Source organism: Maylandia zebra, linkage group LG5 (assembly GCF_041146795.1).
Source record: "Maylandia zebra isolate NMK-2024a linkage group LG5, Mzebra_GT3a, whole genome shotgun sequence".
In the NCBI taxonomy this organism is placed as follows: domain Eukaryota; kingdom Metazoa; phylum Chordata; class Actinopteri; order Cichliformes; family Cichlidae; genus Maylandia; species Maylandia zebra.
In genome coordinates, this window is record NC_135171.1 from 25,236,166 (window position 1) to 25,257,900 (window position 21,735).

At 38.6% G+C, this 21,735-nt stretch overlaps 1 protein-coding gene across 1 annotated transcript; it reads left to right on the forward strand.

The window, feature by feature from the left end:
* The first annotated feature begins 3,931 nt into the window (after nt 1–3,931).
* mrps16 (mitochondrial ribosomal protein S16) lies at nt 3,932–7,564 on the forward strand. The gene is made up of 4 exons (XM_076884084.1): nt 3,932–4,099; nt 4,282–4,312; nt 6,292–6,558; nt 7,008–7,564. Exons 2-4 carry the CDS (start codon nt 4,300–4,302, stop codon nt 7,139–7,141), a joined length of 414 nt encoding a protein of 137 aa, XP_076740199.1. The 5' UTR covers nt 3,932–4,099; nt 4,282–4,299; the 3' UTR covers nt 7,142–7,564.
* Nucleotides 7,565–21,735: the final 14,171 nt, after the last annotated feature.

The following is a 21,735-nucleotide window of genomic DNA, read 5'->3' on the forward strand; positions in this document are numbered from 1 at the left end:
CTGACACAAAGTCAGGAAAATAAAGGACCTATGAGGTATCCTAGACGGTAAGATTAGGTCATGCTTACTGATTAAAACACGTCTATCCAGCTATATTTTGTTCTAAAAATATTTTTTCTTCCTATTAACATGCAATATTTGTTTACGTTAGGGATGTGAAGAAAATATGATGAAAATGTTCGTTACAGCTGTTGACTTTACTTCTCAACATTGTTTAACAGGCAAGAAATGAAAAATTGACATCTGCAGTGTCTTTTCACCTCTTATTCTAACATAAAGATCTCTCCTGGCTTATCTTGTCATGCGGTTCATGACCGGTTCTGGACTGGCTCTGTGAGTTTTCTTATGCAAACCCAAATGACATTTAACTGAATAGGGGAGTAAAACTGAAGAACCCCAAGATCAATCAAGATTTACACACCTCTGTTGCTTGTGAAGCTCGCACACAAGAATTTCCCTCACGTGTACTGTACCAGTGTACCTGCACAGGTGATGTGACAATAAAAGTGATTTGATTTGATTTGAGATTTATTCTTCTCCTTTTATGCACATTTTCAATTTCACATTTTCAGGTTTAACAAAATATACAGGGAAAAAAACACTGCAGTGCTTTGACTATAAATATAGAAAAGACGGCCATCTTTCTAAGATGTATAACATGTCATTGATTGTATCTGACAGTTTCAAGGAGGGACCTGATTGCAACAGAAGGTAGTCTTAGTGTCTTTCAGCAAATAAGTCTACCTTTAAGCAGTTCTGGATTCAGTTGAATACTTAAACAGATTTTGGGAGTACTTGCTTGCAAAGATGTACATGGGAATTCTGATATTTGTCCCTTAAAGTGAAGTCTAAAGCCATTTGTCTTCAGTAGTACACACCCTAACCATCCATATCACATATGGAATGCAACTACTGATACTTAGTTGACTCATTTTACATTCTCACTGGTATATAAGCCTAGGCTTATCTTACTGTTGTGTACACTAGAGAATGTAAAAACAAGGTGTTGCTATAGCAATGATGTCATGATATGACTTTTTCATATCACTAAATCAAACAACCTTAATATTGAAATGATAACATCACACAGTTGCTCCATCATGTGAATCTCCCATTCTGCCACATCCCATAGGTGCTCTATTAGATTGAGATCTGGTGACTGTGGAGGCCATTTGAGTGCAGTAAACTCAATGTCATGTTCAAGAAAACTCACCAGCCATCACTGAATAATTTCTCTTTTTAAGGACAATTCTCTGTAAACCCTAAAGATGGTTTGTGTGGGAAAATCCCAGCAGATCAGTAATTTATGGAATACTCAGACCAGCCCATCTGGCATTAAAAAATGCCATCATGTTCAAAGTCACTTAAATCACCTTTCTTCTAACTCAATTTGAATTTCAGCAGGTTTTTCTGTCATGTGATTGGCTATTTGCATTAACAAGCAATTGAACAAGTGTGTCTATTTCAGTGGTGGGTGAATGTCTATCCGGTCCAGTACTGGAAATTTGTCTTTGAGTGTGAGACATTTAGTGAATAAAGTTGAAATGTAAAAATCACCTAGTACTGTAGTGTTTCAAATAGTCAAAAACATTCTAGTCTGAGGTTATAAATTAAGATTGATTTTTCAAATTTTTCTAGTCATGTAAACAATTATGCCAAAAGATGTATCCTGTTATATTGCATAGAGAGGAAAGCATGCTTTTTTTTTGCAACTCTAATGTAAATATTGCCTATATATTGCACTTAAAGGCAGGCGCTTTTGTAAAGGACACAACGTGAAAGCTAAGTTTTGAGTACACTAGTAGGGTCTTCCCCATAATCAAATTAAATCCAGACATGTATGGCTTAAACAACTGGAGCAGCCTCTTTCATTTAAAGCAGACTCCTCTTGCTTTCTTCTTAGAAAAATATCTGGTCATCTGAGCGTCTCTAACTGAACTGTCACAGATGATTAGAGGACGAACAACTCGTCTTGGTATCCCAAAGAGCATGGGGTCCTCACGAGAGAGTGAGCCACAACTAGAATCAATGTCACCGTTCAGATAATCATGCATTGCCGATTCACCATGTAAGATGCATTTTGTTTGCTGCCTAACTGTGTAAAGCCTCTATTCATATTCAGATTCTTACACAGAAGGAAAAAAACATGGTCACTCAGTAATGATCCAAATTCCAATGATGTGTGTTGACAAGAAAGGGTTTTAAGTGTTGAAATTATTTCTGTGACAAACCAAAATGACAAAATTTTCAAATCTTTTTAAACTAATATGCTTGAAATCTTGTTATTCTTTCAAATTAAAGAATTAGGGGTTATGATAATTATAAATTAAGTCAGTTATATACGTTTTCAACACAGTATACCATTAAATGCTTTTCATTTTTGGAACTCTGGAGAGCATTGTCTTTATTTACTTGTAAAATATTTTGCAGCATACACAGATGTAATGCTTCATGGATGAATGATTCCTAGTTTTGATTCATTCTTGTACAAGTGATTTTTTGAGAGCAAAATGTGGCATATAAACAATTAAAAAAACAAGCAAATGAAAAACATATTCTTGAGTAACATCTCTTTTAACCGATTGCGGGCTCTGAGTGATCCAGCAATAGTTGGACATTTGCAGAATTACAAACAAGGGCCCATCTCTTTTTGTGTGTCTTTGGTGACCTCTCCTCACATGTGTGTCACACACACTCACAGAAAAACAAGGCTTACACAACAGGAGTGTGAAATCACCATGTTCCGAGACCAGCAGTGGCGGGGGAGCAGTTGGGCGATGAGTAGCCAGAAAACTTGGGACACGTCAGGCAAAGCAATGACCCCCCCCCCACCAAATTCATGATCACTCTCAGGAACTCTGCCAAACTCATTTGAAACTCAAAGTGCTGCTCATGCAAGATGTGTTAAGTGGAAATTACAGGCAGGATGAGAAGAATTACATGACTCGCAATGATGTTGCACCCAGAGAGTGTTACTTTGAGTGATAGATGATAATATTTACCAACTCATAATCATAAATGAAATGGCTGGTATTGTCAATATTCATTCAGGTTCAATTGGGTATTCATTTAGGTGTATTCACAGTTGATGTAGGCCTATTCATCCCCTGAATAGAATGAATATAATTAATACAGAGCACGAAGCTCTAAAATCTGTGTTTTATTTATTGATAAAATCAGCAAAAGCACTGAGAATTTGAGTACTCTCCCTGAGTACAATTTTGTGGTCATTTTTTGGTTCCATTGAATTACACTTTACATTTGTAGTCCCTGTAATTTAGAATCAGAATCATAATATCTTTATTGTAGAAATTATGTGCCAGTGCTGCGGCATTGAAAAAAAAATATAGACAAAAATGAATATAACTATAAGGAAGAGAAAAAAGGACATATAAAAAGGGTAAAAAAAATATATACATAAAATAATGAACACACTACCATCTATTGCAATTAACGAGCAAGGTGGTATTTAATATCCTGATGGCTGTGAGAGTAATATTGTACTGTTTGAAAGTTGTAAGATGCAAAATGGACAATGTTTAGAAAATAATTGTTAAAAAATAAATATATATTGGCTTGAATAAGCAATGTGATGTATGTATGTATGATGTTTTATGTCTGATGTCTACTTTTACTGTCATAAGGATTATTACGACTTCTGCCTCTCCCTGAAGTGCCTCGGTCCTAAATGACCTGCATTATAAACATTCGTGGATGTGTAATTACTTACATTGCCGTTCTAGAGGCACTTCACAGGCTGTCTTTTCTCCAGAATGACTCAGGAAATACTGCAGTTTGATACATGAACTCCCCTACTAACTTTAGTTTTCTTGCACAGATTAATAGCTGGTCCGGGCCTTCTGTAGACGGTGGTTCAGCGGACAGCAATGCCACTCCGCCATCTAGCGTCCCGGGGATGAAATTACGCCGCCGTACGTAACTTCCTTTTAAAACATGGCGGCGCCCTAAAGGAAAGTCACACTGTCTCTCCGGGGGAAAACATACGCTTCTTATCGTTTAATACATCATCTGTGCAAGGAGTTAAAAAGCGGTGGCATCTGAAAAGATTTGTCTTTACGTCCTACACGCGTCCTCTGAGGTAAGTTTTGCTTATTTTTATTTTTCAAACCCATCGCTCTTAAAACGGGAGAGCCTGTGCAAAGTCAGGTTTTCTTCGGATGTGGTTTAATTATATTTTTCAGGATTATTAACAGTCATGTGTTATTTATAAAATATAGCTATTTACACTTTGTTTTAAATGTGACTCTTTGCCTATTGCAGGATATTTCCGCAGACACCATGGTACATTTATGTGAGTATCCAAGTCTTAACAGGCTTCCCCCCCAATTGTTGTGGTCAGTATGAACTCGACCCTATAATTCTCACCATCATACCTTTTTTTTTCTTTTTAGGTATACGGCTTATTAATGCAAATCTCTAATGTGCCAATCACATGGCAGAAACTCTATCCATGTGGGCATATACCCATATGGAAAAGATATATATAAATCTTATAAAGTTTGTATCTGTCTTGTGTGAAACTTGTATGAAAAGCATACAAGAGTGAAAACACACATAAGATCCCTTGAAAAATTATATAAATGAAACTTGTATGTTTTGAATATGTACTAAAACAATATATGAAAGTAATGAGAAAGTGGCCACTTTCATGAGTAAATCATATAAGCCTTATATGATTCACTATATGAAGCAGGCCCTATCTTATGCGAGTCTTTTATAAGTTTTTACTGTTTATTTTCCATATGGGTAGACCTGTTCAAACCGAGCATCAGAATGTGGAAGAATGTGGCATAGGTGTTGGTGCCAGATGGGCTGGTCTGAATATTTTGGGGGGGAGAACATGTAGGAGAACGTGTGTAATGTAAAACACGTTGAACCTTGAAGCAGATGGGCCAGAGCAGCAGCAGATCACACTGATTCCCATTTACTCTTAGCTAAGAACAGGAATCTGAAGCTACACTTCACATGGACTCACCAAAATTGGAAAATAGAAGATCTGGGCTCAGAATTTGTTGTAAACAACATGCAAACATGGATCCATCCTGCCTTGTACCAATGGCTGTGGGTGATGGTGGAATTGTATGGGAGACATTTTCTCAGCTCATTTTCAGGCCCCTTTGTACTAATTGAGCATAATTTAAATGCCAGTGTACCTGAACATTGTTGTTGATCGTGTCCATCCCTTTAAGACCACAGTGTACCCATCTTCTGATTGCTCAGACTCACTTTGGGGCAAAGCTCAGATCCTCTCAAACTAGTTTCTTGAGCATGACAATGAGTTCATTGTTTGGTAAATTTGCGCAATTTGCGTCATAGATTACACTTTTATCAGCTGCAAAAAAGATAAAAAGTAACGAAAGAAAAGTTACACAAAGTCTTAGAAAACTATACAAACTACAACTGCAAAACTGAGTAGTGCAATTAGTGTAACACAATTGCTTAAGTTCAAAATTATTTTGACAGCATACCAGTATGTGTCTTTTTTTTTTTTTTGTAAATATCACGCTTATTGTCAGAGTATATGAGAACATTACACTTTTTAGTTGGCAGCATGCTGTCATGGTGGTTAGCACTGTTGTCTCACAGCAAGAATATCCTAAGTTTCTGTGTCCACGTGTTTGAGTGGGTTCTCTCTGGGTATGCCGACTTCCTCCCACAGTCCAAAGACATGCACTTAGTGGGGTTGATTAAATGCAAGTAAAGTCATGCAAAGGTTATTAATATGAATTATGCTAAGAAACAAAAATCATGGTTTACTGTTCAATTCTTCTTCTTTTTCCTTCAAACAATTAGAAATTATTAGAAACAATTAGAATGATTAAAATTTATGTAAAATGCATAAAGAACTAAATCCTTTCACATGAGAAGCAATACTGGGCTATATTTGCCTCTAAAACAGGTTAATCTTAGTTAGAACATTTAATATAAGTAGAGTTTATGTGCAGGGCAGAAGCAGGGATTGTTTCACGAAAAAGGGGAAAAGCAACGGATTCAACAAAACCTGAATACATAACAAAAATAAAATGCAAGAGAACTTTTCAAATTTGGTCTTCCCATTGCTTCATATTGTTTAAGAAAGTAATTTTGTTTAAAGCAGCAAAGATGTTGACAACAGTGGGTGCTAAGTAAGATTTTAATGTGTTTCTGTATTTGGTAGTTGAATGCCTATAATAGTATAACATATACTTACATATATGGGTATGTAACAATTAAAGAAAGTCATGTTTTCCTGTCTTTGACAATGCTTTTGATGCTTATTTTCTTCTTTAGCATCACTCCTACTAAAGAAGTACCACGGAGGTCACGTTGTGATTCGATTCGCTCTTGCGGGCCACAAACAGGCTAACAGACCATTTTATCGCATTGTGGCAGCTTACAACAAAAGGGCAAGAGATGGTAAATATATTGAGCAGCTGGGTTCCTACGACCCGCTTCCGAACATCTACAACGAGAAACTTGTCAGTTTCAATTTCGACCGAATCAAGTATTGGATTGGATGTGGAGCACACCCTACAAAGCCGGTTGCCAAACTCCTGGGTGTGTATTTGCTGCATAAACGTGTTCTTTTGAAGTCTTCATCATTGGGAAATTTTATTGTCATTCTGTTCCTGAGAACTGGTTTACGCCTGATTTTTTTTTTTTGTAGGCATCTACACCTATTAGACAATATTTATTTAGCATTTTATTACTTTTTCTTCACCAGGTTTTGTAATCTTTAATTGCTTTGCACACACTCTAAATTACGACTTTTGCACTGTGATGTGTTTGCTGTGCCCTCAGATGACATTAGCATCAATAGATTGTAAATTCCTACTGAAAACACAAAGTGAAAATTGTCAGTATTTAGATAATACTATCTCTTTTTTATTATCCTTTTTTTAGTCATTATCCTTAAGTTAAAGAAGATGTTAGGATATTTACCTGTCTCCTCTGTATTGTTTGAAATACTTATTGTGAATGTTGTCGTCTTCACCTATCTTTTGTAGGGTTGTCCGGATTTTTCCCTCTTCACCCCATGACAATAACAGAGGCAGAGCGCCGAGGAGCCCAAATGGAGACAGAAACAGAAACAGAGGAATCTCCGAAAGAGGGACAGAAGCAGGCTGATGTTGAGAGTTAAAGCTGTGGACTTTGCGTGACCATCCAGTTGCCACAATTATTTTGAAAAATAACTCACTAATTTGACTTGCTGTGTGAACTGTTCATGAAAACTCAAAATATGTCATATTGTAGTTTTGGCTCTGTCAGTAGCTTCTTCATGTGATTAATTTTTGATCAGATGCTTCATAAAATTGCATCTTTTTCTTTAATACAGTTATATAATTTTAGACAGCAGCAGTTTGCATATGGTGTTTTATGAGACCTAATTAAAGTATTTCAATATAACTGCGTCTGTTTGGGGTTTAGTTGCAGATTGTATTTATTATCCTGTGTCTTAACGAAGGCCTTTATTGCTTATTCACGCTAACAAAGCATTTTTAATGAATATCAGTTTGTTTTGTTTACTTTGAAATGGATTCATAAATATTGAAATCATTCCATCCTTCTTTGGTCAGTGTTCATTCTTCTTTTCTCATCCTTTGTGTATTTGAATCTGCACACAATCAGTTGTATCAAATAGAAAGTAATAAAAAAAAAAAAAAAAGGGTGCGTTTGTTAGTATGATTGCTGCCGGAGTTTAATTGATAATTCTCCACCCCTGTGTTTGCTGACTGTGTCATGACACTTTATGGCTTGGGACACATGTCACGTAAAGCCAGGCTCTGTTTTTGGAACCACTTTGCAGCAGTCCTTTTTCTGTTTTAAATTAAACAGCATAGCAACAGTTTCTCATTCAATATTTACAGATCGAATTCAGATATCAATGGATTTATACGTGCAACACTGACTTGTATTATTACTTGCAGAGCACAGCAAAGCTCACGTTCATCATCTTTTGCGACATAAACACTCCAATTTGTAGATATAGTCACTATTCTTTGTTTTTAAAAAAAACCAAAGGACCGCCATTAATGATGTAACCGGACCAAAGTTCATAATAAGCAGTGACTTTTTTTTTTTTTTTAAACAGCTGCTTATTCTGTGTGTCGCATGCTAAGACTTTAATGTTTGTTTTTTTTATCTTGGATTGGTCAATACTGCACCACTATGGCATGCGTCAGTCAGGCAGTGATAAGAATACTGATGTGAGTTAGTACCCACTTGACAACGCCCAGGTGACCATTTGAAAATACAGCATAAACAATTCCACAACTGAAGTATTGCGGCTTTTGATATTGCTTGACTTCCTTCAGGACTGTGGAATAAAAGTGACTTGGTTGAGCCGCAGGGCAACCCGTGTAACTTTGACATATTGTTCTTAATTAAAACAGTTGAAACAAAAAGTGCAGTCTTCCATGACATATCAAACAAAAATATTTCTTGTTGAGTAGTGTTTCAGAAATTATTTTCTAAAAGCAAACAGAGGTGTGGAGTAAATGTCTTATGACGTTAAACTCAGAAACTATTGTGTTTAATCTCATCGCAGCTTTTTTATTCTTGCTGCTGTTGAGATCCATTTTTAATCATGTGGGATCATGTTTACCTTTCTATTTTTAAAAAGGCTTTATTCCGTCATTTAAACATCTTATCTATAAGTCTCATTTATAACATTTCTAAAGAGTAAAGAGTTAGTCATGCTCACCATCATGTGTTGAGTGTCAAAAGAGAATTAAAGTAACTGTTAAAAACAAGGAATATAAAAGACTAGTTGCCAAATGCATTAAAAAAACGCTAATTTTAATAGCTGTTCTAATACAACAGTGCATTTCTCTTAATAATCACTTCATAACTTAAATTTACATGATGTAAGTACCATTAGTTGATTTCCTGTAAAATCCTTAAGAAAGTTAAAAAAAAGTCACATGATGGATAAACAGCGGGAATATAAACTTGCTATTCTAGAAGACACTAAACATACAGACGTCTAAAGCTTTTAGTGATCGGTGAGTCTATAAAGGTGCTAAATAAATGTGAACACATACAGTATATGCACTGATATAGTGTTACGTAAATAACACATAACTTGAAACAAGTGGGTTTTTAAAGCAAATTTAAAAGAATTTATCTTGTTAAATATTTTTCTGTCCTTTGACAGTACATAGGAACATTCATTTGAAAACAATAAGTGTATAATTAGTGACACTAAACAGTGGTTAGCAGTGTAGCATTGGCTACATCCAATACTGGTTTAAAAAGAAAGAAAGAAAAGAAAATCACATCTATCCAAACCCAGCCTCACCCACCTACACCTTGTTGATCTCACTTGAGTCAGTTTTCTGGACTTTCGAAAGTATCATATACAGGGTGTGAGTTCCAAGGAACTTCATAAATGATTGCAATGCCATACCACAGTACATAAAAAAGTTTGCTTAGGGAGGGGACAATCAGTAACCGCCTAAGCTGACCAGTTGATCACTGATGAGACATACAGTGGATCCGATACTAACAGGTAAGTGTTTATAGGGCTTGCAAGTGCTGACAGGAGCATAGCTATAAAATAACAGACAATTTAGACAGGATATTGTAAGCAGTATACTGCCAGTCTGAAAATTACACAGCATGTAACAACAGTCTGCCTACATGTATTTATGGAGTAAAAGACATTATAGAGCTTGAAATATCTCATATTTTCATGTTTGGAATTATCATCTGAATGCACAGGAAAATGACAAGGTGGACTCAGCTGCAATTCTATGGCCGGAGGAGGGATTTCACCTTTCTTATAGTACTTATTTTGGTGGTCATAGTGCTCATTGCATTATGTGTGTTTTTTGCACAAAACAAAGGTAAGTGTGAGGTTTTTTTTTAAAAAGATCTATCTATCTATCTATCTATCTATCTATCTATCTATCTATATATATATATATATATATATATATATATATATATATATATATATATATATATATACTTGTTAGGCATGCTCATGGGAAATACATCTTTGCCACTGAAATGTTGTGACAATTAATTTTAGTAGTGGTAGTTCTTTGGGAATAACTGTAAATATAATTTAAAACACCAGCAAATAGAATGACTGCTTCTTGGTGTGAGCATATATTTTACTCCTTTCACAGCGGTTAAAGCTAATATGAGATAAATGGATTTCTTATTTTTAAAGAAAGAAATACAGCCAAAATATAATTTCTGTGTTTTTTGTGTTTTTCTTTTAATTTCAAGTCATTTGAATGAATATTTTATTAAATACATCTGATGAAGCTATTATTCAAAAAAATCTGTGCCACACTTGCAGATTTACAGATGCATAACTGTAAATCAATCAGACTGGAATGTATGGTTTCATGGGTTAAACTTAAATTTCATATAATAAAGAAAAAGTAGCAAGTGAAACAGACCAGAGAGTGATTGGCATATTCAGTTAAATACTGAAGAAAATGTCTAATAAGAATATAAGCATTTTATGGACATTATGTACCAGAGATAAGTAATTTCTGCACAAATCAGTGTTGGAAGAATAGTTATTCATTTGTACCACAATAAACAGTTGTAATCATGATGGAAAAAACAAATTAAATCATGGAATTCACCAAATGGTTGAACTTCCTTCAAGAAAATTTCAAGCTACTTATTAATAGACCTGCAGAACGTTGGAGTGTATTTCTGTACACATAATTCTTAATATAATGCTTTACCTGCTTTGCACTGTTTTGCGTGAATGGCCTTAAGTCGTTCTACATTACGGCTGACTCAGCCATTGTAAACAGCGGTTTTCCACTGTTTGCGTCTCTTCTGTAGTAGGTTTACTTTATTTTTTATGTTGCTGCATTGCTAGCTGATGATCAGTTGATGGGCAACTACTGTGAGGCAGAGGTGTGGACTCGAGTCACATGACTTGGACTCGAGTCAGACTCGAGTCATTAATTTTATGACTTTAGACTTGACTTGAAAAAATGTTCTAAGACTTGTGACTTGACTTGGACTTTTACACCAATGACTTGGGACTTGAATTGGACTTGAACCGGTTTACTTGAAAAGACTTGATATTTTACCCCAAATATAAAATTTAACATGCATATTATATAGAGATTGAAAATGTGACGTCATTCACGGGTAGAACCGCAAAGGATTCTGGGAACTCGTGGCAAGCGGTACTAGCGCACGCAGGCTTTCAATTGAAATCAGTCACACAGCGATAAAAAGAAACACAAAAATGTCAAGAAGCTGTTGTATTATTAACTACAATAGCCGGTCGCATGACAGCCACGGGAAGCCGACGGGTAAAGAGATCGGTTGTTATCGGATTACGTCGTTGAAGAGAAATTGTTCGAGCCATGTTTCCGAAGTAACAAACAGGCGACGGATGGCCTGGATTGCAGCCATTCAAAGACCAAATATAACGTCCCAGAACACTCCAGCTCACAGGTTAGTCTGCTCCAAGCATTTACACGAAGGTCAGTCTGCTGTTGTAGTTAATGCGTCATTTTCATAACATAATTGGTGATATAGGTTACAAGCAAGTCTGGCGCTGAACAGAAATTGTCGCGCTATGCTCCTTTATTTATTGTGCATAAATAGTGAATTGTCCTGACACAATATTGCGTTTCGCCTCTGTTATTATGGTACATTGACAAAAACATATACTTTTATTCACAGAATAAAACAGTTGTTTTGTATCACTAATTGTCCAGTGCGATTACAGCATACAATATTATTGTCACTGCTACATTTCTGTAAGGCGTACCAGAAATTATTTCCACTACTAATTAATTACCGTTAAGCTCAAAGGTTATATTAATAAACGGATAACGAATGTGTATTTATGAAGACTATTTGTGAGACTGGTAAACTTATGATACGTACGATGGTCTTTACTTTCTACACGGTGCATTTCAAGGTCCTGTACCCATCCGTCGGTAAACTGTACCTGGGCTTGTTGCAGTGACCGGAAGTTACTAAACTTCACGAGTGTATGCACTCACAAGAACCGTATAATTATAAATATGCATATAAATATGCTACGATGAGATAGCTGACTTCATCTAACTAGCAAATGTTGTCCAGGCTACGTTGGTGATGCAGTTTTTTTTTAATGTATATGATATTTTTGTCATGCGATTTTAAAGCCGGTGTTGTGCCAAAAAGTGATTGTCTGCCAAAAACTGATTTCCAGTGTTTCTGTGTATTTTTTATGTGTAATATCTTTACGTATGTTCGTAAATAGACTTCGGTGAACAGGGGATACAAAGGGGTTACATAAAGAATTAAAAAATTATCTGTTTTTTAAGTATCTTTACAACTTGTACTTACATTATAACCAATCCGGTCCTTTATCCCCACTTAAAATATTTTTACAGAACTATTGTAATATTTGCTGCCATTTCTGCTGTCCTGTTGGGCAACTTACTCTTACAAAATACATTTTTAATGTTAATGAGATTTTTTTTACTGCATAAATAAAGGTTATATAAAAGTCGCTGCCAAAAACTGATTGCGGCTTGTATCTTGCTACACGAATGTTGTTTGTGGCTCAAGATGACTTTATGTCATCCATAAGGGATGCATTTGACATATGTTTAACATATTATAGCCCAACAAGTTACTTATAGCACTTTAAATATGAGCAATCGCTTTTTGGCAAATACCGGAAATCAGTTTTTGGCAGACAATCACTTTTTGGCACAACACCGGTCCTACAACCGCATCCAAGAATAACATGCAGCTTATCTCAGAACTGTCGGTGAAAATTATTCTTGGAGCTAGGTTTAATTGAGCTGCATTTTAAAGAGGTGCAATTTCACAATTTGTGTATATTTTCTAAGTTCACTATTTTGTCATGTGTTGAGAAAAACACAGATTTAAAAATTACATGGTCTAATATTTACATTTAGCATAACTGCAACATACTTTTTTCTTTTTTTTTTTTTAAAGACTCGAAAGGACTTGAAATTCAAAATTTCAGACTTGTGACTTGACTCGGACTTTTACACCAGTGACTTGAGACTCGACTCTGACTTGCCTGACATTACTTGAGACTTGACTTGAGACTTGAGGATAAAGACTTGAGACTTACTTGAGACTTGCAAAACAATGACTTGGTCCCACCTCTGCTGTGAGGTTACATATAATTGAGTGTAGCCATGAATTTGCCCCTATTTAAAAATTGTCTAATGGTGGAATGACCTTATCCATCCACTTAACAAAATGAAAGATTGCAATGGGGGAAGCAATTTCAGTGGTCATAGGACAAGAAGCAGGATAGGTTATAGTCTATTGCAGGGTTCACATGTATGAAAAAACAATATCTATATTCTTTAGAATTCTAAATGGTATGTGTTCAAGAATCACATTTTTAACCTCAGAATCTGAAAAGTGCTTCAGAAGTTGTTTCAAATTCACACATTCAGAAACCAATGGTAAAGAAAACAGTTGATATGTCTGATGTGACTCTACCATCAGAACTAACTCGAATTTGAACTTTATGGCTACATTGTTGGGCAGAGGATTAAATTGTCAAGTAAACAATCAAAGGACAACTTTCTCACAGTTTGAACAATGGCTGTCTCAGTTGTCATAAATCTTGACATGAATTTCCAAATGTGATGGGATTTGTTTTAAAGTGCATTGACAAATAGTTTTTTAAACACTGTCTCCTTCAACAGGATATCAAAATAAAGAAGATCAAGAAAACAAAACATTGCCACATCCACAAATTCTGGACAACTATAAGGGGAAGAGTCTCTTAAATATTAAGTTTGCAAGGAATAAAAGCATTGTTTCAGAAATTCAACTTAATAGCATAAATGTGAATCAACAAAAATCAAGCTCACTCTCTTCAGTAAGATTCACATTGGAAACCGCTAGTTTTGCTCAAACATCCCCTGAACAAAGTACTCAAACAGCTGTAACAGGCACTAGTACAACAGAGAACAAAGCAACACCTCTTGAGACTTCTGCGACAATGACATCCGCACACCCTCAATCACCAACAACTTCTATTACAACAATGGCCCAAACAGGGACAACACAGTCTACAGAGTCTGTCCCACCAGTCACCACCAATGAAATTACTCTAACTACAAACATGGACCATTCCACAACAACTTCAGAGACTTCCTCCAGTTCACCTTCCACAGTCACTTCAGAAAGCACTAGTTTTACTCCAACATCCCCAGAACAAAGTACTCAAACAGCTGTAACAGGCACTAGTACAACAGAGAACAAAGCAACAACTCTTGAGACTTCTGAGACAATGACATCAGCACACCCTGAATCACCAACAACTTCTATTACAACAATGACCCAAACAGGAACAACACAGTCTACAGAGTCTGTCCCACCAGTCACCACCAATGAAATTACTCTAACTACCAACATGGACCATTCCACAACAACTTCAGAGACTTCCTCCAGTTCGCCTTCCACAGTCACTTCAGAAAGCACTAGTTTTACTCCAACATCCCCAGAACAAAGTACTCAAACAGCTGTAACAGGCACTAGTACAACAGAGAACAAAGCAACAACTCTTGAGACTTCTGAGACAATTACAACTGCAAACCCTCAATCACCAACAATATCTATTACAACAATGGCACAAACAGGAACAACACAGTCTACAGTGTCTGTCCCACCATTCACAACCAATGAAATTACCAACATGGACCATTCCACAACAACTTCAGAGACTTCCTCCAGTTCGCCTTCCACAGTCACTTCAGAAAGCACTAGTTTTACTCCAACACACTCAGAACAAAGTACTCAAACAGCTGTAACAGGCACTAGTACAACAGAGAACAAAGCAACAACTCTTGAGACTTCTGAGACAATGACATCCGCACACCCTCAATCACCAACAACTTCTATTACAACAATGGCCCAAACAGGAACAACACAGTCTACAGTGTCTGTCCCACCATTCACAACCAATGAAATTACCAACATGGACCATTCCACAACAACTTCAGAGACTTCCTCCAGTTCGCCTTCCACAGTCACTTCAGAAAGCACTAGTTTTACTCCAACATCCCCAGAACAAAGTACTCAAACAGCTGTAACAGGCACTGGTACAACAGAGAACAAAGCAACAACTCTTGAGACTTCTGCGACAATGACATCCGCACACCCTGAATCACCAACAACTTCTATTACAACAATGGCCCAAACAGGAACAACACAGTCTACAGAGTCTGTCCCACCATTCACCACCAATGAAATTACTCTAACTACCAACATGGACCATTCCACAACAACTTCAGAGACTTCCTCCAGTTCGCCTTCCACAGTCACTTCAGAAAGCACTAGTTTTACTCCAACATCCCCAGAACAAAGTACTCAAACAGCTGTAACAGGCACTAGTACAACAGAGAACAAAGCAACAACTCTTGAGACTTCTGAGACAATGACATCCGCACACCCTCAATCACCAACAACTTCTCTTACAACAATGGCCCAAACAGGAACAACACAGTCTACAGAGTCTGTCCCACCAGTCACAACCAATGAAATTACTTTAACTACCAACATGGACCATTCCACAACAACTTCAGAGACTTCCTCCAGTTCGCCTTCCACAGTCACTTCAGAAAGCACTAGTTTTACTCCAACATCCCCAGAACAAAGTACTCAAACAGCTGTAACAGGCACTAGTACAACAGAGAACAAAGCAACAACTCTTGAGACTTCTGCGACAATGACATCCGCACACCCTCAATCACCAACCACTTCTATTACAACAATGGCCCAAACAGGAACAACACAGTCTACAGTCTCTTTCCCACCATTCACAACCAATGAAATTACTCTAACTACCAACATGGACCATTCCACAACAACTTCAGAGACTTCCTCCAGTTCGCCTTCCACAGTCACTTCAGAAAGCACTAGTTTTACTCCAACATCCCCAGAACAAAGTACTCAAACAGCTGTAACAGGCACTGGTACAACAGAGAACAAAGCAACAACTCTTGAGACTTCTGCGACAATGACATCCGCACACCCTGAATCACCAACAACTTCTATTACAACAATGACCCAAACAGGAACAACACAGTCTACAGAGTCTGTCACACCAGTCACCACCAATGAAATTACTCTAACTACAAACATGGACCATTCCACAACAACTTCAGAGACTTCCTCCAGTTCGCCTTCCACAGTCACTTCAGAAAGCACTAGTTTTACTCCAACATCCCCAGAACAAAGTACTCAAACAGCTGTAACAGGCACTAGTACAACAGAGAACAAAGCAACAACTCTTGAGACTTCTGAGACAATGACATCCGCACACCCTCAATCACCAACAACTTCTATTACAGCAATGGCCCAAACAGGAACAACACAGTCTACAGAGTCTGTCCCACCAGTCACCACCAATGAAATTACTCTAACTACCAACATGGACCATTCCACAACAACTTCAGAGACTTCCTCCAGTTCGCCTTCCACAGTCACTTCAGAAAGCACTAGTTTTACTCCAACATCCTCAGAACAAAGTACTCAAACAGCTGTAACAGGCACTAGTACAACAGAGAACAAAGCAACAACTCTTGAGACTGCTGCGACAATGACATCCGCACACCCTGAATCACCAACAACTTCTATTACAGCAATGGCACAAACAGGAACAACACAGTCTACAGAGTCTGTCCCACCACTCACCACCAATGAAATTACTCTAACTACCAACATGGACCATTCCACAACAACTTCAGAGACTTCCTCCAGTTCGCCTTCCACAGTCACTTCAGAAAGCACTAGTTTTACTCCAACATCCCCAGAACAAAGTACTCAAACAGCTGTAACAGGCACTAGTACAACAGAGAACAATGCAACAACTCTTGAGACTTCTGAGACAATGACATCCGCACACCCTCAATCACCAACAACTTCTGTTACAGCAATGGCACAAACAGGAACAACACAGTCTACAGAGTCTGTCCCACCAGTCACCAACAATGAAATTACTCTAACTACCAACATGGACCATTCCACAACAACTTCAGAGACTTCCTCCAGTTCGCCTTCCACAGTCACTTCAGAAAGCACTAGTTTTACTCCAACATCCCCAGAACAAAGTACTCAAACAGCTGTAACAGGCACTAGTACAACAGAGAATAAAGCAACAACTCTTGAGACTTCTGAGACAATGACATCCGCACACCCTGAATCACCAACAACTTCTATTACAACAATGGCCCAAACAAGAACAACACAGTCTACAGTGTCTGTCCCACCATTCACAACCAATGAAATTACCAACATGGACCATTCCACAACAACTTCAGAGACTTCCTCCAGTTCGCCTTCCACAGTCACTTCAGAAAGCACTAGTTTTACTCCAACATCCCCAGAACAAAGTACTCAAACAGCTGTAACAGGCACTGGGACAACAGAGAACAAAGCAACAACTCTTGAGACTTCTGAGACAATGACATCCGCACACCATGAATCACCAACAACTTCTATTACAACAATGACCCAAACAGGAACAACACAGTCTACAGAGTCTGTCCCACCAGTCACCAACAATGAAATTACTCTAACTACCAACATGGACCATTCCACAACAACTTCAGAGACTTCCTCCAGTTCGCCTTCCACAGTCACTTCAGAAAGCACTAGTTTTACTCCAACATCCCCAGAACAAAGTACTCAAACAGCTGTAACAGGCACTAGTACAACAGAGAACAAAGCAACAACTCTTGAGACTTCTGAGACAATGACATCCGCACACCCTGAATCACCAACAACTTCTATTACAACAATGGCCCAAACAGGAACAACACAGTCTACAGAGTCTGTCACACCAGTCACAACCAATGAAATTACTCTAACTACCAACATGGACCATTCCACAACAACTTCAGAGACTTCCTCCAGTTCGCCTTCCACAGTAACTTCAGAAAGCACTAGTTTTACTCCAACATCCCCAGAACAAAGTACTCAAACAGCTGTAACAGGCACTGGTACAACAGAGAACAAAGCAACAACTCTTGAGACTTCTGAGACAACGACATCCGCACACCCTGAATCACCAACAACGTCTATTACAACAATGGCCCAAACAGGAACAACACAGTCTACAGAGTCTGTCCCACCAGTCACAACCAATGAAATTACTCTAACTACCAACATGGACCATTCCACAACAACTTCAGAGACTTCCTCCAGTTCGCCTTCCACAGTCACTTCAGAAAGCACTAGTTTTACTCCAACATCCACAGAACAAAGTACTCAAACAGCTGTAACAGACACCAGTACAACAGAGAACAAAGAAGCAACTCTTGAGACTTCAGCGACAATGACATCAGCACACCCTGAATCACCAACAACTTCTATTACAACAATGGCACAAACAGGAACAACACAGTCTACAGAGTCTGTCCCACCAGTCACAACCAATGAAATTACTCTAACTACCAACATGGACCATTCCACAACAACTTCAGAGACTTCCTCCAGTTCGCCTTCCACAGTCACTTCAGAAAGCACTAGTTTTACTCCAACATCCCCAGAACAAAGTACTCAAACAGCTGTAACAGGCACTAGTACAACAAAGAACAAAGCAACAACTCTTGAGACTTCTGAGACAATGACATCCGCACACCCTGAATCACCAACAACTTCTATTACAACAATGGCCCAAACAGGAACAACACAGTCTACATTGTCTGTCCCACCATTCACAACCAATGAAATTGCCAACATGGACCATTCCACAACAACTTCAGAGACTTCCTCCAGTTCGCCTTCCACAGTCACTTCAGAAAGCACTAGTTTTACTCCAACATCCCCAGAACAAAGTACTCAAACAGCTGTAACAGGCACTGTTACAACAGAGAACAAAGCAACCACTCTTGAGACTTCTGCGACAATGACATCCGCACACCCTCAATCACCAACAACTTCTATTACAACAATGACCCAAACAGGAACAACACAGTCTACAGAGTCTGTCCCACCAGTCACCACCAATGAAATTACTCTAACTACCAACATGGACCATTCCACAACAACTTCAGAGACTTCCTCCAGTTCGCCTTCCACAGTCACTTCAGAAAGCACTAGTTTTACTCCAACACACTCAGAACAAAGTACTCAAACAGCTGTAACAGGCACTAGTACAACAGAGAACAAAGCAACAACTCTTGAGACTTCTGAGACAATGACATCCGCACACCCTGAATCACCAACTACTTCTATTACAGCAATGGCCCAAACAGGAACAACACAGTCTACAGAGTCTGTCACACCAGTCACCACCAATGAAATTACTCTAACTACCAACATGGACCATTCCACAACAACTTCAGAGACTTCCTCCAGTTCGCCTTCCACAGTCACTTCAGAAAGCACTAGTTTTACTCCAACACACTCAGAACAAAGTACTCAAACAGCTGTAACAGGCACTGGTACAACAGAGAACAAAGCAACAACTCTTGAGACTTCTGCGACAATGACATCCACACACCCTGAATCACCAACAACTTCTATTACAACAATGACCCAAACAGGAACAACACAGTCTACAGAGTCTGTCACACCAGTCACCACCAATGAAATTACTCTAACTACAAACATGGACCATTCCACAACAACTTCAGAGACTTCCTCCAGTTCGCCTTCCACAGTCACTTCAGAAAGCACTAGTTTTACTCCAATATCCCCAGAACAAAGTACTCAAACAGCTGTAACAGGCACTAGTACAACAGAGAACAAAGCAACAACTCTTGAGACTTCTGAGACAATGACATCCGCACACCCTGAATCACCAACAACTTCTATTACAACAATGGCCCAAACAGGAACAACACAGTCTACAGAGTCTGTCCCACCAGTCACCACCAATGAAATTACTCTAACTACCAACATGGACCATTCCACAACAACTTCAGAGACTTCCTCCAGTTCGCCTTCCACAGTCACTTCAGAAAGCACTAGTTTTACTCCAACACACTCAGAACAAAGTACTCAAACAGCTGTAACAGGCACTAGTACAACAGAGAACAAAGCAACAACTCTTGAGACTTCTGAGACAATGACATCCGCACACCCTGAATCACCAACTACTTCTATTACAGCAATGGCACAAACAGGAACAACACAGTCTACAGAGTCTGTCCCACCACTCACCAACAATGAAATTACTCTAACTACCAACATGGACCATTCCACAACAACTTCAGAGACTTCCTCCAGTTCGCCTTCCACAGTCACTTCAGAAAGCACTAGTTTTACTCCAACATCCCCAGAACAAAGTACTCAAACAGCTGTAACAGGCACTAGTACAACAGAGAACAAAGCAACAACTCTTGAGACTTCTGAGACAATGACATCCGCACACCCTGAATCACCAACAACTTCTATTACAGCAATGGCCCAAACAGGAACAACACAGTCTACAGAGTCTGTCCCACCAGTCACCACCAATGAAATTACTCTAACTACCAACATGGACCATTCCACAACAACTTCAGAGACTTCCTCCAGTTCGCCTTCCACAGTCACTTCAGAAAGCACTAGTTTTACTCCAATATCCTCAGAACAAAGTACTCAAACAGCTGTAACAGGCACTAGTACAACAGAGAACAAAGCAACAACTCTTGAGACTGCTGCGACAATGACATCCGCACACCCTCAATCACCAACTACTTCTATTACAGCAATGGCACAAACAGGAACAACACAGTCTACAGAGTCTGTCCCACCACTCACCACCAATGAAATTACTCTAACTACCAACATGGACCATTCCACAACAACTTCAGAGACTTCCTCCAGTTCGCCTTCCACAGTCACTTCAGAAAGCACTAGTTTTACTCCACCATCCACAGAACAAAGTACTCAAACAGCTGTAACAGGCACTAGTACAACAGAGAACAAAGCAACAACTCTTGAGACTGCTGCGACAATGACATCCGCACACCCTGAATCACCAACTACTTCTATTACAGCAATGGCCCAAACAGGAACAACACAGTCTACAGAGTCTGTCACACCATTCACAACCAATGAAATTACTCTAACTACCAACATGGACCATTCCACAACAACTTCAGAGACTTCCTCCAGTTCGCCTTCCACAGTCACTTCAGAAAGCACTAGTTTTACTCCAACATCCCCAGAACAAAGTACTCAACCAGCTGTAACAGGCACTAGAACAATAAAGAACAAAGCAACAACTCTTGAGACTTCTGAGACAATGACATCCGCACACCCTGAATCACCAACTACTTCTATTACAGCAATGGCCCAAACAGGAACAACACAGTCTACAGAGTCTGTCACACCAGTCACCACCAATGAAATTACTCTAACTACCAACATGGACCATTCCACAACAACTTCAGAGACTTCCTCCAGTTCGCCTTCCACAGTCACTTCAGAAAGCACTAGTTTTACTCCAACACACTCAGAACAAAGTACTCAAACAGCTGTAACAGGCACTAGTACAACAGAGAACAAAGCAACAACTCTTGAGACTGCTGCGACAATGACATCCGCACACCCTCAATCACCAGCAACTTCTATTACAGCAATGGCACAAACAGGAACAACACAGTCTACAGAGTCTGTCCCACCACTCACCACCAATGAAATTACTCTAACTACCAACATGGACCATTCCACAACAACTTCAGAGACTTCCTCCAGTTCGCCTTCCACAGTCACTTCAGAAAGCACTAGTTTTACTCCAACATCCCCAGAACAAAGTACTCA

Coding starts and splice junctions, on each gene's coding strand:
- mrps16 (XM_076884084.1), top strand. Junction 6,559..7,007: donor GCCGGTTGCCAAACTCCTGG/GTGTGTATTTGC, acceptor TATCTTTTGTAG/GGTTGTCCGGATTTTTCCCT.